We start from the raw sequence: 14,858 nt of genomic DNA, 5'->3' as shown, positions 1-14,858 counted from the left end.
TGTTTATATTAGACGTAATGGTGAACAGTTTAACTTAAACATTGTATGTGTATGTAAAAACGCATAAATTGCATGATTTTTCAAGTTGAAAAAAAAGGAAATTTTAATTTCCTTAAAAGAATCCAGGACCATTATTCTAAAAATTATTTATTAACGTTCATTTTATATCAATATAAACGCAAAATACGGTCCTTTCTAAAAATTATTCTATACAAATATTTAGTATAATATAATTTCTTTCACTTAAAATAAACCTATAGACAAAAGTGGAAAGAATATAATAATACATGAATAGACTAGGAATCATAGACTAATATAGAATATTTTTATGGGTGCTATTGTGACCTTAATTTAAGAAGGGGGGGGGGGGGTAGACAAAGGCTACCTGACCCCCTATCTCTCGTAATCCCTGAGCTAAAATTTGTATGTTGTTTCTTAATGTATAAAATATGCTACCTGACCTCCTATCTCTCGTAATCCATGAGCTAAAATTTGTATGCTGTTCCTCTATGTATAAAAATATGCTACATGACCTCCTATCTCTCGTAATCCCTGAGCTAAAATTTGTATGCTGTTCCTCTATGTATAAAAATATGCTACCTGACCTCCTATCTCTCGTAATCCATGAGCTAAAATTTGTATGCTGTTCCTCTATGTATGAAATATGCTACCTAACCCCATATCTCTCGTAATCCCTGAGTTAAAATTTGTATGCTGCTCCTCTATGTATAAAAAATATGCTACCTAACCCCCTATCTCTCGTAATCTCAGAGTTAAAATTTGTATTCTGTTCCTCTATGTATAAAATGTGCAGCTTCATTGTCCATACTTTTTCAAATCTCATCACGCTTAACGAGTAGTTTAAGAGTTAGGGACGGTAAAATACCATTTATTTCATCAGTGGACCAATCCCCCCCCCCCTGCACATTTCTGTATTTTCAAAACAAGAACAAGAATTCACGAGGTTATAGGTAAAATTTACATCATTAAAGCTACTTAACCTAATATTTATGACAAACTTTAAGCATAAAAATTTGAATCTCCGTTGTATATAAAATATAATATTGCTATTCTAATCATGATATGATTATTTGTCTTATGATAAAATATCAAAAAAAAACCTAGACATTTTTAGACCATAAAAAGAGGGGTTAATAATGGTCCACCGACCAAAAAAAAGGGATTTCACCCGCAGCTAAAAGAGTTAAGACAGAGATATTTATCTCAATTCTTTATAATAAAAGTCCTGCCGCGCTAGGCCAGCCAAAAAGTCGGATTCTTTAAATTGACTCTAATTTTCATTCGCAGAAAATATCAAAAAAATTTGGGCATAGTTAAGACAAAATAAGTAATTTTTCGGCAGAATAAGGTTATATATTAAAATTGGATTTGAGAGAAAAAATAATGAAATAAAAATATTTAAGGAACGAACTTTAGGAACTCGAATGAAAGTTGAAAAGTCTGCATGGAACAATTTAAACTTTGAACATTTGAATTTTTATCGCAGAGACTTTACTTATATATTAAAGGGAATATTGATGTATATAAAACCCTTTTTCCAGCTAAGATCTTAGAGCTACCAAAGTGAGAATTTAACAAACAAGATTTTAGGGGGAAGTTTATAAATAGTCCATTGTACTTTCCCCGTTTACTAAAAAAAATATATTTCAGGCATTTTTTGCACCTTAAACTGAAGTCATAACCATTAAAATATAGCTGTAAGGATATGCCATTGAGAAAAGTGCCTTAGAAATAGGTATTTAGTTTTCATGTTCGCAGGTTTTTTAGTAGGTACATTTTCAATTTAAAGGTTTTTTTTGTAGCGAAGCTACTCAATAAACAGGATTTTGAATAAGTTTGTACAAAAAAATACTTACTCTTTCTTATTTTTATTATAAAGCTCTGTATCTGAGGGTTGATTGTAGAGGGGAAGGAGGTTGCCGGGGGAAAATTTGTTGAGCATAGCGTGTGACTGACCAGCTTTTCTCCTGAAACAAATGCAGCGGTCAAGTTGAAACGGTCAAGAAGTGGTCATGAGGACATGACCGTTACATTATAATATAACGGCGTTACAACAGACAGACAGACGGACAATAGTAAAATCATGAAAACGTTTTGAATTTTAATATAACAAGCAAATTCTTTATATAGAATATATTTGAAGAGAAGGTACATTGAACGTATAAGTTAAAGGTACACGGTCTACGTAAAAAAAGCATGCCTTCTAACCCCATCCCCCCCCCCTCTAACGTTTAAATACAATATATTTACAATAAATGATTTATGCTTGCTTTAGTAAATATAGACCTTCTTTTACGTTTATTCAATGTCACAAAAAATATTTGCAAGAATTATACTAACAGCTAGTATAAAGACTAATACTTGGAAGGTATCTTTGCTTATAAAAATTTGCGGATTTTCTGTATTTATTTTAGACGATCTTTTTTGCTTAATTGTATAAATATAAAATTTAAGTATTGTATTGTTTCAGCTAGCACCATTAGCATAGAATAATGAAGTATGAGAGAGGGGGTGTTAAACAATGAAATACAAAGGAAATGTCAATATATGCTATAATATACTATGCCCCTTCTTTTTGCTGCTTGTTTTTTATTCTCCAACGTGCTAATTTGTTCAAGTGTCGAGTGAAAGTGTACAAAAATAGGGTATTTAAACAAGGTTCACGTAAAAATAATGTTTATAACAAAAGCCTAAGCCTTAAATGCTTAAAATTTGGAAATCAACGGCTAAATTTATCCCTATTTGTACATTTTGCCAAAATGACAATTGACAAATAGACTATTTTGAAGTATTTTGAAGGGGTAAATAACAGATCTACAGTATAGATGTATATCCACATAAAACCTCCCCCCACCCCTTTTCTAATGACCTTTTTCGTCTGCTATTGAATTGTTTTCTGCTACTTTGCTGTGTTAATCTTTCCCGACACTATTGGTTGATTTTCAAGGACCCAATTGAGAGACGGCAAAAGGTCATTGGGATAGGGAAATACAGTTATTTAACCCCTTCCCCTTCTAGTGTTTTACTCTAATGGTAAAATGAACAAAAAATATAAAAAATTGAAATCCACATGTATCAAACGCCCTGGTTAAGTCGCATTACCTATTCTCTGAGTAAACATTTTGAGCAATGCTCTGATTTGGTTTTTCATCCTCGCTGGCGGAGTCTGTGCTAGGTTTGTTGGCAGCGTCCTCCAGTTCCTCCTGCAAAAGCATAATAATTAGTATTTTTGCACATAAATGTACAATATGATGCAAGAAAACCTAAATTTAATTATGCTAACTACCCGGCCCTAGCAAAAACATTTATAAAGGGGGTCATTTTTTTCGCGTATTTTCCATTAAGTTGTGTGTAACCGTTTAGTCAAATGCGCTTATAAAGTCAAACTATTCTTAATTTAATTCTGGAAAATGTAGAAGTATAGATAAAAACCCCATACAACAACATGGTTCAAATGGTGGGGACTTTTTGCGTATGCCATCAAATTTCTTTCTGCTCTTTTGACTGTGTTAATATTTGCGACGTTATTGGCTGATATTCAAAGGCCTATAGGGTCCCCACAACGTTAACATATAAATATTAAACCCCTGCTCCCTCTATTCTTTAGTTTTAATGCAAAGAATAATCTTCAGTATTTTTGCATAACAGTGTACTATAAGATGCAAAATAAACTTATAAAATAAACAGAAAACAAAAATTGTTGTCTATACTTCTATTGAATCTTTCTATCTATCTATTCTCTCTATCCTTACTATCTATCTATTCTATATATCTACCTATTTCTGCACATAATAAGTATAACCAATGTTTCAAAGGCTTGCAAAACCTGACCTTTATAAAATTAACATCCTAAACTAATTTTTGCACCAGTAAAGAAGCTTTATGCAAATTTTTAACACCCTATATTTTTTTGCTTTGTCTTATAGTTATAACTAATCTTTTTGCCATTTCCCTTTTTAAAATCCCCCCCCCCCCTCTTCCTGTAGGATAATAATAGAAGGTAATTAAACCAATACATTCTCCCTAGTAAAGCAATTAAAGTTAAGGACAGGGCTCGGCACCCGCATCCTAAACCACGTTAAGCAACAGCCAATTTTTTTTTGTGGGGGGGGGATCACTCAAAAGCGTATTAACCATTCAATAAACCAGGCAGTTTTGCAACAATTCGCAGTAGTACTAGAAATTGGCAACTGCCGAGCCCTAGCTCAGAACATGGAATATATAAATACATAGTTACAGTTCCCCTAAGCCATATCAAGTGTATTTGTATGTGCTTCTTGCAGGGATCTAAAGGGATAAGACAATGCCCGATAAATTGATGTACATCCACAATGATAAAACACAAAATTACCCCTTCTTTAGATTACAATTTGTGGTTAAAATTCTTCAATAAACGTCCAAGGTTGTTAGGCCAACGAATACGAAAACACTAATAAAAGACTACGGGTTCTAGTGTAAAAAACAGCCCAATGTCCCCTCCCTTCCTGGTTTCTTGACTCATACTTTGTATTCTATCCATATTATAACCATTAAAAATTGTTTAAATGTGACAAAAAAAGATATAAAATGTTTAATAACATTAATTCTTTACTTTTTATAAATATAATACTCTAAAATAACATTTTATGTATCGAAATAAATGGCACAATTTATGTAAAAGTCTGCAATTTATATTTTCTTTCTATTTTCTTTTTAGTCATGGGAGTACCGAGCAATAAATCTTTAAAATGGGTTCTGGAGCAAGGCTTTTTGTTTGTTGATAGTCAGACTATAAACAAGGAAGGTAAAATCCTTAAATCCATTAGAAGCGAAGCTTTTTGAACAACTATATGTTAATAGTTATTTCTTGCATCGTATTATAAACAGCTTTAAGCGAATATAGAATGTACAATTATAAGAATAAAACCAGTTTTTTAGCCCCGGGGTGCCGAAGCCAACTATTAAATTATGTTTTTTTTCAAGACCTTTAGAGTAAAAACATTAGGACTACGGCTCAAACTAGCACTACCTCACTTGTAATTGTGTAATGACAACCGAAATATAAACAAAAGAGTAGCTACGCTTTTTTAAAAAGCTTATATTAGGTAGAATTTCATAAAAATAAGGCTATCTGCCTCTCATTCTAATGCTATTTCCTTTTATTTGATTTTTTTAGTAGCGAAGCTACTCTATAATTCACTTTGTCCCTCTGTCAGTTCGTAACTATAGGGGAAAAATAAAGGTTTAAAGGATTAGTGATTTTTGCATTTTATTTCTTCATTTTCTTTGTTAAGACAACTGTACAGCTGCTGTATAACTCACTTATGTCTATTCTAAAATGTTTTTGTGATTCGATAGCTATGGGTGTTGTCATCCTTGTTTTGTAAATATGGGGAGAATATAAGGGTGTGTACTGTAGTGTGTTTTCAGAATATTTTTAACAATTTGTGTGTGTGTGTCTGTCTGTGTATTTAGTGTAAGTTTGTTTGTGTTTGTGTGTTTTCTGTGTAATTTTATGTGTGTGTTAATGTAGGAAAACTGAGTAAAATGCATGCATATACACAGCTAGGGATCAACCTTCCACACAATCTTAATCTTCAATTCAATGCACCAATACACACACACACACACACACAAGATACACAGAATACACACACAGAAACTATGAGCCTAACTATTTTATTTGCATAGAGAATCAGGCATATGTATAATACACATACACACACAAATACACACACTCCATTGAAAGAAAAGGATATAAGTAGTAATGGATGAGGGAGTGTTCTTTCCCATAAGGGTGTAAATATTTTTTTTAGGTGGGGGGAGGATAAAATTCTAATATTAATTTGACAAATTTATATTTTGAGTGGGGCTTGGGAGCTAGTTCTTATTTGTATATTAGTAAATATCTAGAAAATTGCAGAAAATTCGCAAATGACTTATCAATTGAGCTCTGTATACTTTATAGCCTAGGTGGATAGGTAGATTAAACTATGGGAAGTTTGAGAATAGGCTAGCAGTTCTATTCATTTCTCATTATATATTCATCATATTTTATGCATAATTTATACAAATTTATATAGAGATAGGACAATCTATAAATAAATATTACAATGATTGCATTTATTTACTAAGGAAACAATTTTTGTTTTATCAAACTTCCAATAAGTTCTTTAAAAACTAATTAAAATTTGAAACAAAAAAGTGGATTTTTTTTAGCAAAGTTGTTATGAACTTCAGTAAAAAGGAGAAGATTAAACTAGATTTAAACCCATGCGTGCAAAGGTTTTTTCAAGGGGGGGAGGGGAGCACAAAGCGCCTTGAAAAGCTTACATAAACATGTCATAACCTATTATATAAAGTAGTAAGCTTTTTTTGTATGTAGCAAAGGATCTCAATAACTGCTGAACCGATATGGCCTGCTTTAAAGTGAAGCTTTAGACCATTTTTTTATATAAAAGTCATGGTATAGTTTTAGTCTATTTTTCTGTCCTTCGATATCCCTTTTTTATATAGAGCCCCTTGATCCTAGGGGCGCTGCCGATGGTAATTACATACATTGGGAGGGATACCAGTTATTGATGTGTCAACACCCCCTTGAAATTTTAGCCAGATGTTATTGTAACCACCTAACAACCCCCCCCCCCCTCCCACCTCAAGCACGCCCTTTGGCTTTAAGCATCCAAAATTTAAATAAAATTCTCTGGCAAGATACAAAATATACAGTTTATGTTAGTTTTTATGGCTGGAAATGGAAAATAAAGTTAATGCACAATAACAAAATAATCTTAAAATTCAACTCAACGTATATAAACTACATAAACTTAACCCTTTCATGCCGAAACATTCCAAACACTCTCGGCTTTATACTTTATAAAACCTTGCCAATGACTTTTCATAATAGCAATAAACAGTCATAAAAATTGTAATTTTATTGTAACAGCTTTTTAAAAAAAAGACTCTTTCATCCATAAAGGGTTAAAGAGAAAGATAAATAAAGGGAGAGTTGTTTTCGTAAAATCCAGACCTAAGTTTTTAAACAAAACTGCTTAAAACAACTTTTTTGGTATAAAAACTACAAAAATAGGACTTTTCTGTCTTTATTGATCTTTTACGTGTTAGCTTTTTTGAATGAACAACCCACCAAAAGGGAATACAAACGAGTAATGTATTTTTTAACTAACAAAGAAAACTTTCAGCATGACAGAAAAAAAAACTTTGCTAGAAATCCAGAAATAAAAAGACCAGTCACGGAAGGAATAAAAACATCTAATGACCTATCCCTCTAAAATTTAAATTGAAAAAAAAATTCTCAAAGTGTCTTGCAATCACAAAAAATACTGATTTATTTTAAAATATATTAAAAATAATGGGGGATTTATTATGCGTAATACTTGCGGGACTACCCATTACCCAATATAACCTAACCTAAAACACTAACTCGAGAAATAAAATGAGGGGGGAAGGGATTTTCTATGCTCGACTAAGAACTAAAGGGGTTATCACTAAAAAATGAAATAATATAATAAACTTCATAGAACAAAATAACTGCATTGATATTTCAAATACAGTTTTTCTTAGACTTTTCAAATAAATTGGGTTGACGTTTTCTTCTATTGTAATTTTACTGGTAATTTTTGTCTGCACCGAATGTATTCTAGTAATTTTTTGGCTGATTGAATTAAATAAACCTCCTCCTAAATCGACCTATAATACGTGGAATTTAAAATTCAACCGAATTTCCTAATTTTGCTCTTTCAAATTTCTGATAAATAAATTCCATCTATTTGATGTTAATTAAATATGTTGAATAAAACAAAATTATTCTATATAAATTGGTTTTCAGCCAGAAGGGTATTATTTATTTCATTTTATATGTCAAAAACATACGTTTCTGGACTATTTGACCCTTCATTGCCAAACATTTCGATAAACCTTAAATTTCTGAACTATCTAACCCTTCACTGCCAAACGTTTTAAAAACACCTAATGCTTCTGAACTATTTAACCCTTCATTACCAAACCTTTCAAAAAAAATGAGTTTCTGAACTATTTAACCCTACATTACCAAACATTTAAATAAAAGTTTCTAAACTAATTAACCCTTACCTGCCGAAACTTTTAAAAAACCAAAGGGTTCTAAACTATTTAACCCTTTTCTGCCGAACCTTCCGAAAGATTTAATTCACCTGTTTCTTTTTCAACTTGGCTATCTGTGACTCGGCCTTGGCGATTTCCCGGTCAACCTTGGCGATCTTCTGCAGGAGGTGGTCCTTGGTCGACTTAATGTCGTCCCTCTCCGCCGGCCGGTCCTCCGGCGTCGGGCTGATGGCCTCAACTTGCGGCTGGTAACCCGCGTTTTCCTGAAATGAAAAAAAATCTGTTAAAATTGGGTAATTCTACTAGGTATAGAATAATAAAATAAATAATAAATACGTTAAAAAATAGAAAATAACATTAATAACTTATTGAAAAATTTCAGTTACGTCAAATTGTACTAACAATGATTAAATAAAATATTATCATTTCAAAAATATTTACAGTATTTAACTAAAAAAAACCTAAAAATAAACTTAGATGGAAAACAAGAACGTAAGCATACAATTACTTCAGCGCCAAAACACCTACACTAACCGAAAGACTGGTATATATAGAGTGGCTTTGCTACTAAAAATCAATATGTACTTATATTTTTCATGTTATTTACGCTAGAAAAGTATCCAATAAAAACAAGATGCTATGAAAGAAAAACAATTATTTGTTAGGTAGGTAGAAAAAAACAACTACATCATTATTATTACAATCCCCTTGGACAAAATTTCTTGATATTTATATCTAATATTTATAATGCATTACATTATTCTAAAATTAGAATAATTACATTTTTTAACATTTTCTCTTAATATAAATGAGAGAGAGAACAAAGGGGGAGGTAGGTTGTGCTAAAATTCCGTAAAAGGTGTGAGTTTTAAGGCTTAAAAACAGTAGTTAACTTAAAAACAAAATTTTTTTGTCTATAGTTCTTTTCAATAAGGAATTCACACATTTAGTGTACTTAAAAACAAATTTTTTTTGTCTATAGTTCTTTTTAATGAGGAATACACATATTTAGTGAATATTATCTTTCTACTACTGTTTTTAAGCCTTAAAACTCACAACCTTACGGAATTTTAGCACAACCTAACTCCCCCTTTTTCTCTATGATTATGACGATTGTACAAAACAAAATTAATTAAGAACTAATTCTTTTTTCAATAGATTTTATATCAAAAGATTTTCCTATGTTCTCATAGAAATTTCTTAAGTTATTAAAAAGAAAAATTATTACTACAGCAGCTAAACTATGGTTGAAAAGTTTAAACATTATGTTCATAAAACATTGGTTACCAACTACCAGTCCAATGCCCCCCCACCCAACGCTATTCCAATAATGACCCTTTTTAGCGGACGTGTAGGGACACCTGTACGTTTTCTAACTAGGACAGGCTCCAATTAGTTTTTTTCATTAAAAACTATAATCACATCTTATTATTACATTTTTGACGCCCACAGCTACTCTAAAACTACGTCTGTTGTAATTAAATAGTTGGCTAGCATATTCGCTTGTCATTAGGGTGATAGGTTCGAATCTCTACACACCCATAAATCTTTTTTACACCTCCTCTAAGATTGGAACCCCCAAGATTTTGGTTTAAGGAAATGGTGTCAAAATTTAAGTGCGCTTCGTGCACCACCCCCCTGGCAAAAGCCTATGCACGCCACTGGATAAAATTACATATTTATATATAATATATTGTAAAATGATATTACACAAAAAATGATTGAGTTTTGAATTACAAAAAAAAAACTAGTTCTAATTATATTTTTAATCATTATAATATATTGATTTTGTTAATATAATGACGATTATATCCATAAGTAAGGCAGCAATAACAAGTTAGACGTATGGACAATATTATGGCCTAGTTATAGAGCAGCTTCGCTACTTCATATATTTTTCTAGGTTTTTGATAATAAATTTCCCTTTTCTTTTATTTACCCCTAATATATTATATTTTTAAATAGAATATATATATAAATAATATATATAAAGCTCTTTCTTTATCCGATGTCAGATACACGTTCTATATAATAACTCTAAGCTTCTCTTTATAGGATTTGCTGCAAAGAGAAAGATAGATAGGAGAGAGAGAAATTCTTTATATTACTGAGTAGGTCCCCGTGCAGTCACGCAACTTCTCTTTAATCTATCCTCTCCCCCATGTGATACCCCCCTCCCTTTCCCACTGGCAAATCCTTTTTATATATTCTCCTTCCACCCCACTCACACACACACACACACACATACACACCAACTAAGGCCCGCTATAATGTAAAACTTTATAAATTAAGAATTCAGGCCCAAAATATACAACAAATACAGAATAATTTATATATAGAATAATATAAGTTAATGCACAAAAAGAAGAAAAAAACAGCAACTTTTAATTTATCATTTCTAATTTGCATTTCAAAATGGGGGGAGTTGTGAACCAAATGAAGAACCGCCAAAATTAGCCAAAAACCGCCATTTTAGGAGTCTTTTAAAGCAACAAATATCATTTTAGAACAACAAAATATATTTGAATTCGATGAAAAAATGAAAATGGAATTATATTTGTACAATACTTTTTTAAAAATCATTATTAATTGTTTTAAATGTGCCTGAAGCCACAACAAATAAGCCTTAATCATCAAATAATGTGTATTTCAAAATCATATAATCTAAACTGTACACAAAAAAAATATTTTTTAGAAAATCAAGCCAAAATGTATTTCACTTAGTAAAATTACATTTTTTCAGCCCAAAACTGCAGCAAAAACATTAATAATGCGTAAAAATAAACATCATATGAATTAAATTAAGAAAGAATGTGTTGATTTTAATTAATTTAATTAAAATTTCTCCATTATGAATTTATCTATTAATATTTTATTTTTGGCGACAATAGCTCTACAATTCTTATATAAAACGTAACAGGATGTCTATCTGTCTGACTGATATGGTCCTCCTTTAAAATATAGCTCCTCATAGGTCTAGGGAAGGTTCATAACTAATTTGGGGGAGGGTCCCACCACCCTCCCAAGAAAAATCACTACAAAAACTGGCCCCTCAATTTTTTCCCTTTTTTCTTTCTAAAACTTAAATTGATTGCCACTAGAGGCCTCTAGGGGCGTAATCGTAAGTAACAAATATAGAGAACAGCTTTTAAACCTCTTTAAAAATATTTATTTATCTATCCAACTAGGAATAGTTGTTTAGTACATAAACTAATCAATATTGGATTTTGTGAAGTCTTAGTAATACAAAATAATACTTATTTACCATGAAATGCAACCGCGGCAAAAATTCACGGAGGGTAGGGACATTTGACTGTAAAAGAAAATTGTACCAAAAAAGTTTTAATAAACTTTTCTTACAAAATTTGGTACTTTTCTTGACGAAGCTTAAAATACATAACTTTTGCACCACGTCGTCTTCCTGTGACGTCATAAAACAAGGGAGATGAGAGGAGAAGTGGGAAAGAAAATCCCTAAAAAAGAGATGGAGAATATGACATCACAGGAAGACGACGTGGTGCAAAAGTTATGTATTTTGGGCTTCGTCCTTTCTCTTAATCTTAAAACAAAATTGAAGTGTCCAAACCTTTCCACCAATCATTATAAGAGGTAGTCTACCATTGTCTTATCCATTAAAATCCTTGTAAAAATAGGAACCTGGTTAAAAGGGGTAAGGAAAGACACAAGGAGCTAAATCTGCAGAATATCGTAACTTAACAAGGCATAGCTGAAATGGCGAATCATTAAAGTAGTATGCTTTTCTGTTAAGATATCATTTACCACTAAACCGATTAAGTTCTCCATTATAAGAAAGCTCTTTAGGTCTTGAGTTGGTTTGTACAATATTTCAGCCCCCCTTCCTTCCCTTTCGAAAAAAGGGGTTCAGCAGTATAAGCAATATAATGTGATGGGAAAAGGGGGAGTGGTAACTGTAGTCAATGAGGGGAGTAGCAGCTTATAGAGACACATTTACCATAAAAAAATATTAAGCATTACATGGTAATGAGAAAAAGAAGCCATAAATACACATTATTATACTAAGATCATATGCTAAAAAGAACATTAACTAATATTAATTCAAATAAACAGTTAAAACATTTTTTTTAGTAGCGAGGCTACTCTAAAATTTACTTTGTCTGTCTGTAACGCTATGGTGATTTCTATGGCTACTACTTTGCGCTTTGCTCCTTATGGATTGTCATCCTTGTTTAATAATACTTTCAGACTAAAATATCTAAAATTGCTCCAAGTAAAAAACATACTTCTAATATTTTTTTGTATAAACTAAAAATTTGTGGTAAAATATTTGAAATTTGATGCAAAAGTTTATACCATTAGGACGGAAATCAATAGATGGAAAAATATTTGATGTCTCCAGGGATCTAAAGGGATAAGTATTGGCCGATAAATTCATGTACATCCCAAATGATGACACAAAATTTAACTTTCTTTACATTAAAATTAGTGGTTGAAAAACTTTTAACGCGCAACTTAATAAACAAACCAATCAAAATTCAGCAAAAGTCACTAAAGTTGTTAAGCCAACGAATAAGAAAACGTTATTATAAAACTTTGGGGACTATTGTAATAAATGGTCCATTGTCCCCTCTCTCTGGATGTATTTGTATATTATAAAATATCTATAATATCAAATATTCATATCTAAATATTTTGTTCACAAAAATAAACATTTTCTTCTATTTTAAGAAATTTTCTTTTTTGGTAATATTAATATTTTCGAACAGGTTATTTTTTATCTTAATTTTCTTATATAAAAGTAACAGGATATCTGTTCTGTATGCACTGAAGATTCCTCCTAACCGCTTAACCGATATGGTTCTCCTGGTATAAGGTTTTAACTGTTTTGGGGGAGAGTACCACCACCATACCAAGAGTAATCACAAATGGAAAAATACCCCCCCCCCTCCAAAAAAAATAATGAAAGTGAGGAGGGTCGACAACCCTCCCTCCTAAAAAAAGTGTCCCTAGAAGCCTCTAGGGGCGTAGCCGCTAGTATTGTAATAAAGAGATAAGAATGTACCTTTGTTGAGTTAGATGAAAGATATTTGTTTGCCTTAGTAATAAACCAACAACTAAAATACAGTCAACAAACAAAACAGTCTTGGTAGGTAGGTAGTAATGTACAGAACGAAACAAGAAAATAAATATCCAAGAAACTAATCAATATAGTCATATAATAATCTTTTTTTATTCATTGGCTTAACAACTTTTAGAGACTTTTATTGAATTTGGATTGGTTGGTTTAATTTGTTGAGTGTCCAAACGTATCAACCACTAATTGTAATATACAGAAGGAGTAATTTTGTATATCATCATTGGGGATGTAAAACAATTTATCAGCCATTATCTTATCCCTGACTTTAGCAAAATAAAATTAAAATTATATAAAGTAGACTAAAATATAATTAGAAGGGCAAACACCCAACTTCATAAGAAACCGCTGTTTTGGAGGTTTTAAGGGTCATACCAGAAAGCAGTGTTCTGGAGCCGGAGCCGGGAGCAGCAACATTTTTGGTGGAGCCGGATCCGGAGCCGTATTTTTCGTTAAAAACGGCTCCGACTCCGGACTAGCTAAAAATGATTTTTTAAAGTAATATTATAATTTGGCAACGGTCTATTTTCATATAATAAACTGAAAAACTATTGTTACTTAACAAATAGAAACACATCCTTCTACTTTTATTTAGCTTTAATCAAATAAAAGCAAAATATTTTATATTATTTATTTTATTTTATCAAATTCAATAATGAAAAAAAAATTGATATATTAATTTTAAGGTAGGAGCCGGAGCCGGAGCTGGAGCCGGAGCCGTATTTCCAAATACGGCTCCGGCACCCTGCCAGAAAGCATTAGAAATAAGAGGGAGGTAGGTTGTGCTAAAATTCCGTAAAGGTGTGAGTTTTAAGGCTTAAATACAGTAGTAGAACGATAATATTCACTAAATATGTGTATTCCTTATTGAAAAGAACTATAGACAAAAATATTAGTGAAAAATATTTAGTGAATATTATCATTCTACTACTGTTTTTAAGTCTTAAAACTCGCACTTTTTCGGAATTTTAGCACAACCTACCTGCCCCTTTATTGGTTGAAAAGTTAAAAACTATGAAAATTCAGATCTGATCGAGAATGTTATAAACGTATTAAAAATGTTATAAATGAAACTGATTTTAAACACACAGCAGGGTTATGAATGGTGTGAAAATAAGTTTCCATATAATGGATATATTATTACTTGGATCTTACACCAGATTTTCATGTTCTATAATAAAGTGAACTCTGTAGCGGGCTAAAATAACGATTTCCCCCATCCCCTCCTGGATAAACGGCCCGACCAATGAAAGCAATCTAAATTGACGATAATTTTCCTCCTGTCATAATATCCACGTATATTCGACATCCAGTTTCCTTATTTAGCCATACCAATACTATGTTATGTTAAAAGGTGTACACAAAAATAGATTAAAACAAGAACAAAACTCTACATGAAAGCGACATGACGAGTCAATGAATGGCCTTGGGGTTAAAGGTGTCTACACTAAAATTTCAGACGCCTATGTAACAAATCTTCAGAGTAATAACATTTTTGTTTAAATGCTGAAGTAGAGACAACCAAGAGTTGTAGAATAGCTATGCTATTCTCAAATTTGGAGGGGGGGGGGTGTTTCTGTTATTTTTGGTGCATCCCAATATGGGCCGAGACTCCCACAATTATGGCAATCTCATCTATAAATAG

The 14,858-nt window shown here is 31.7% G+C and overlaps 1 protein-coding gene across 4 annotated transcripts in view; it reads right to left on the bottom strand.

The window, feature by feature from the left end:
* The window catches only part of LOC145313448 (uncharacterized), an 89,606-nt gene that overhangs the window by 49,876 nt on the left and 24,872 nt on the right, over window positions 1–14,858 (bottom strand). For all 4 annotated transcript variants that reach the window (XM_080152871.1, XM_080152873.1, XM_080152872.1 and 1 more), the window contains exons 5-7: window positions 8,190–8,363; window positions 3,124–3,224; window positions 1,878–1,988 (exon numbers count right to left, since the gene is read on the bottom strand). In XM_080152871.1, the coding sequence (XP_080008997.1) occupies window positions 1,878–1,988; window positions 3,124–3,224; window positions 8,190–8,363 (386 nt within the window). The remainder of the gene's footprint in view (window positions 1–1,877; window positions 1,989–3,123; window positions 3,225–8,189; window positions 8,364–14,858) is intronic.

Source organism: Acartia tonsa, chromosome 3 (genome assembly GCF_053477335.1).
Source record: "Acartia tonsa isolate MP-2025a chromosome 3, ASM5347733v1, whole genome shotgun sequence".
NCBI classification, from domain to species: Eukaryota; Metazoa; Arthropoda; class Copepoda; order Calanoida; family Acartiidae; genus Acartia; species Acartia tonsa.
This window is presented reverse-complemented; position numbering and strand designations above follow the sequence as displayed.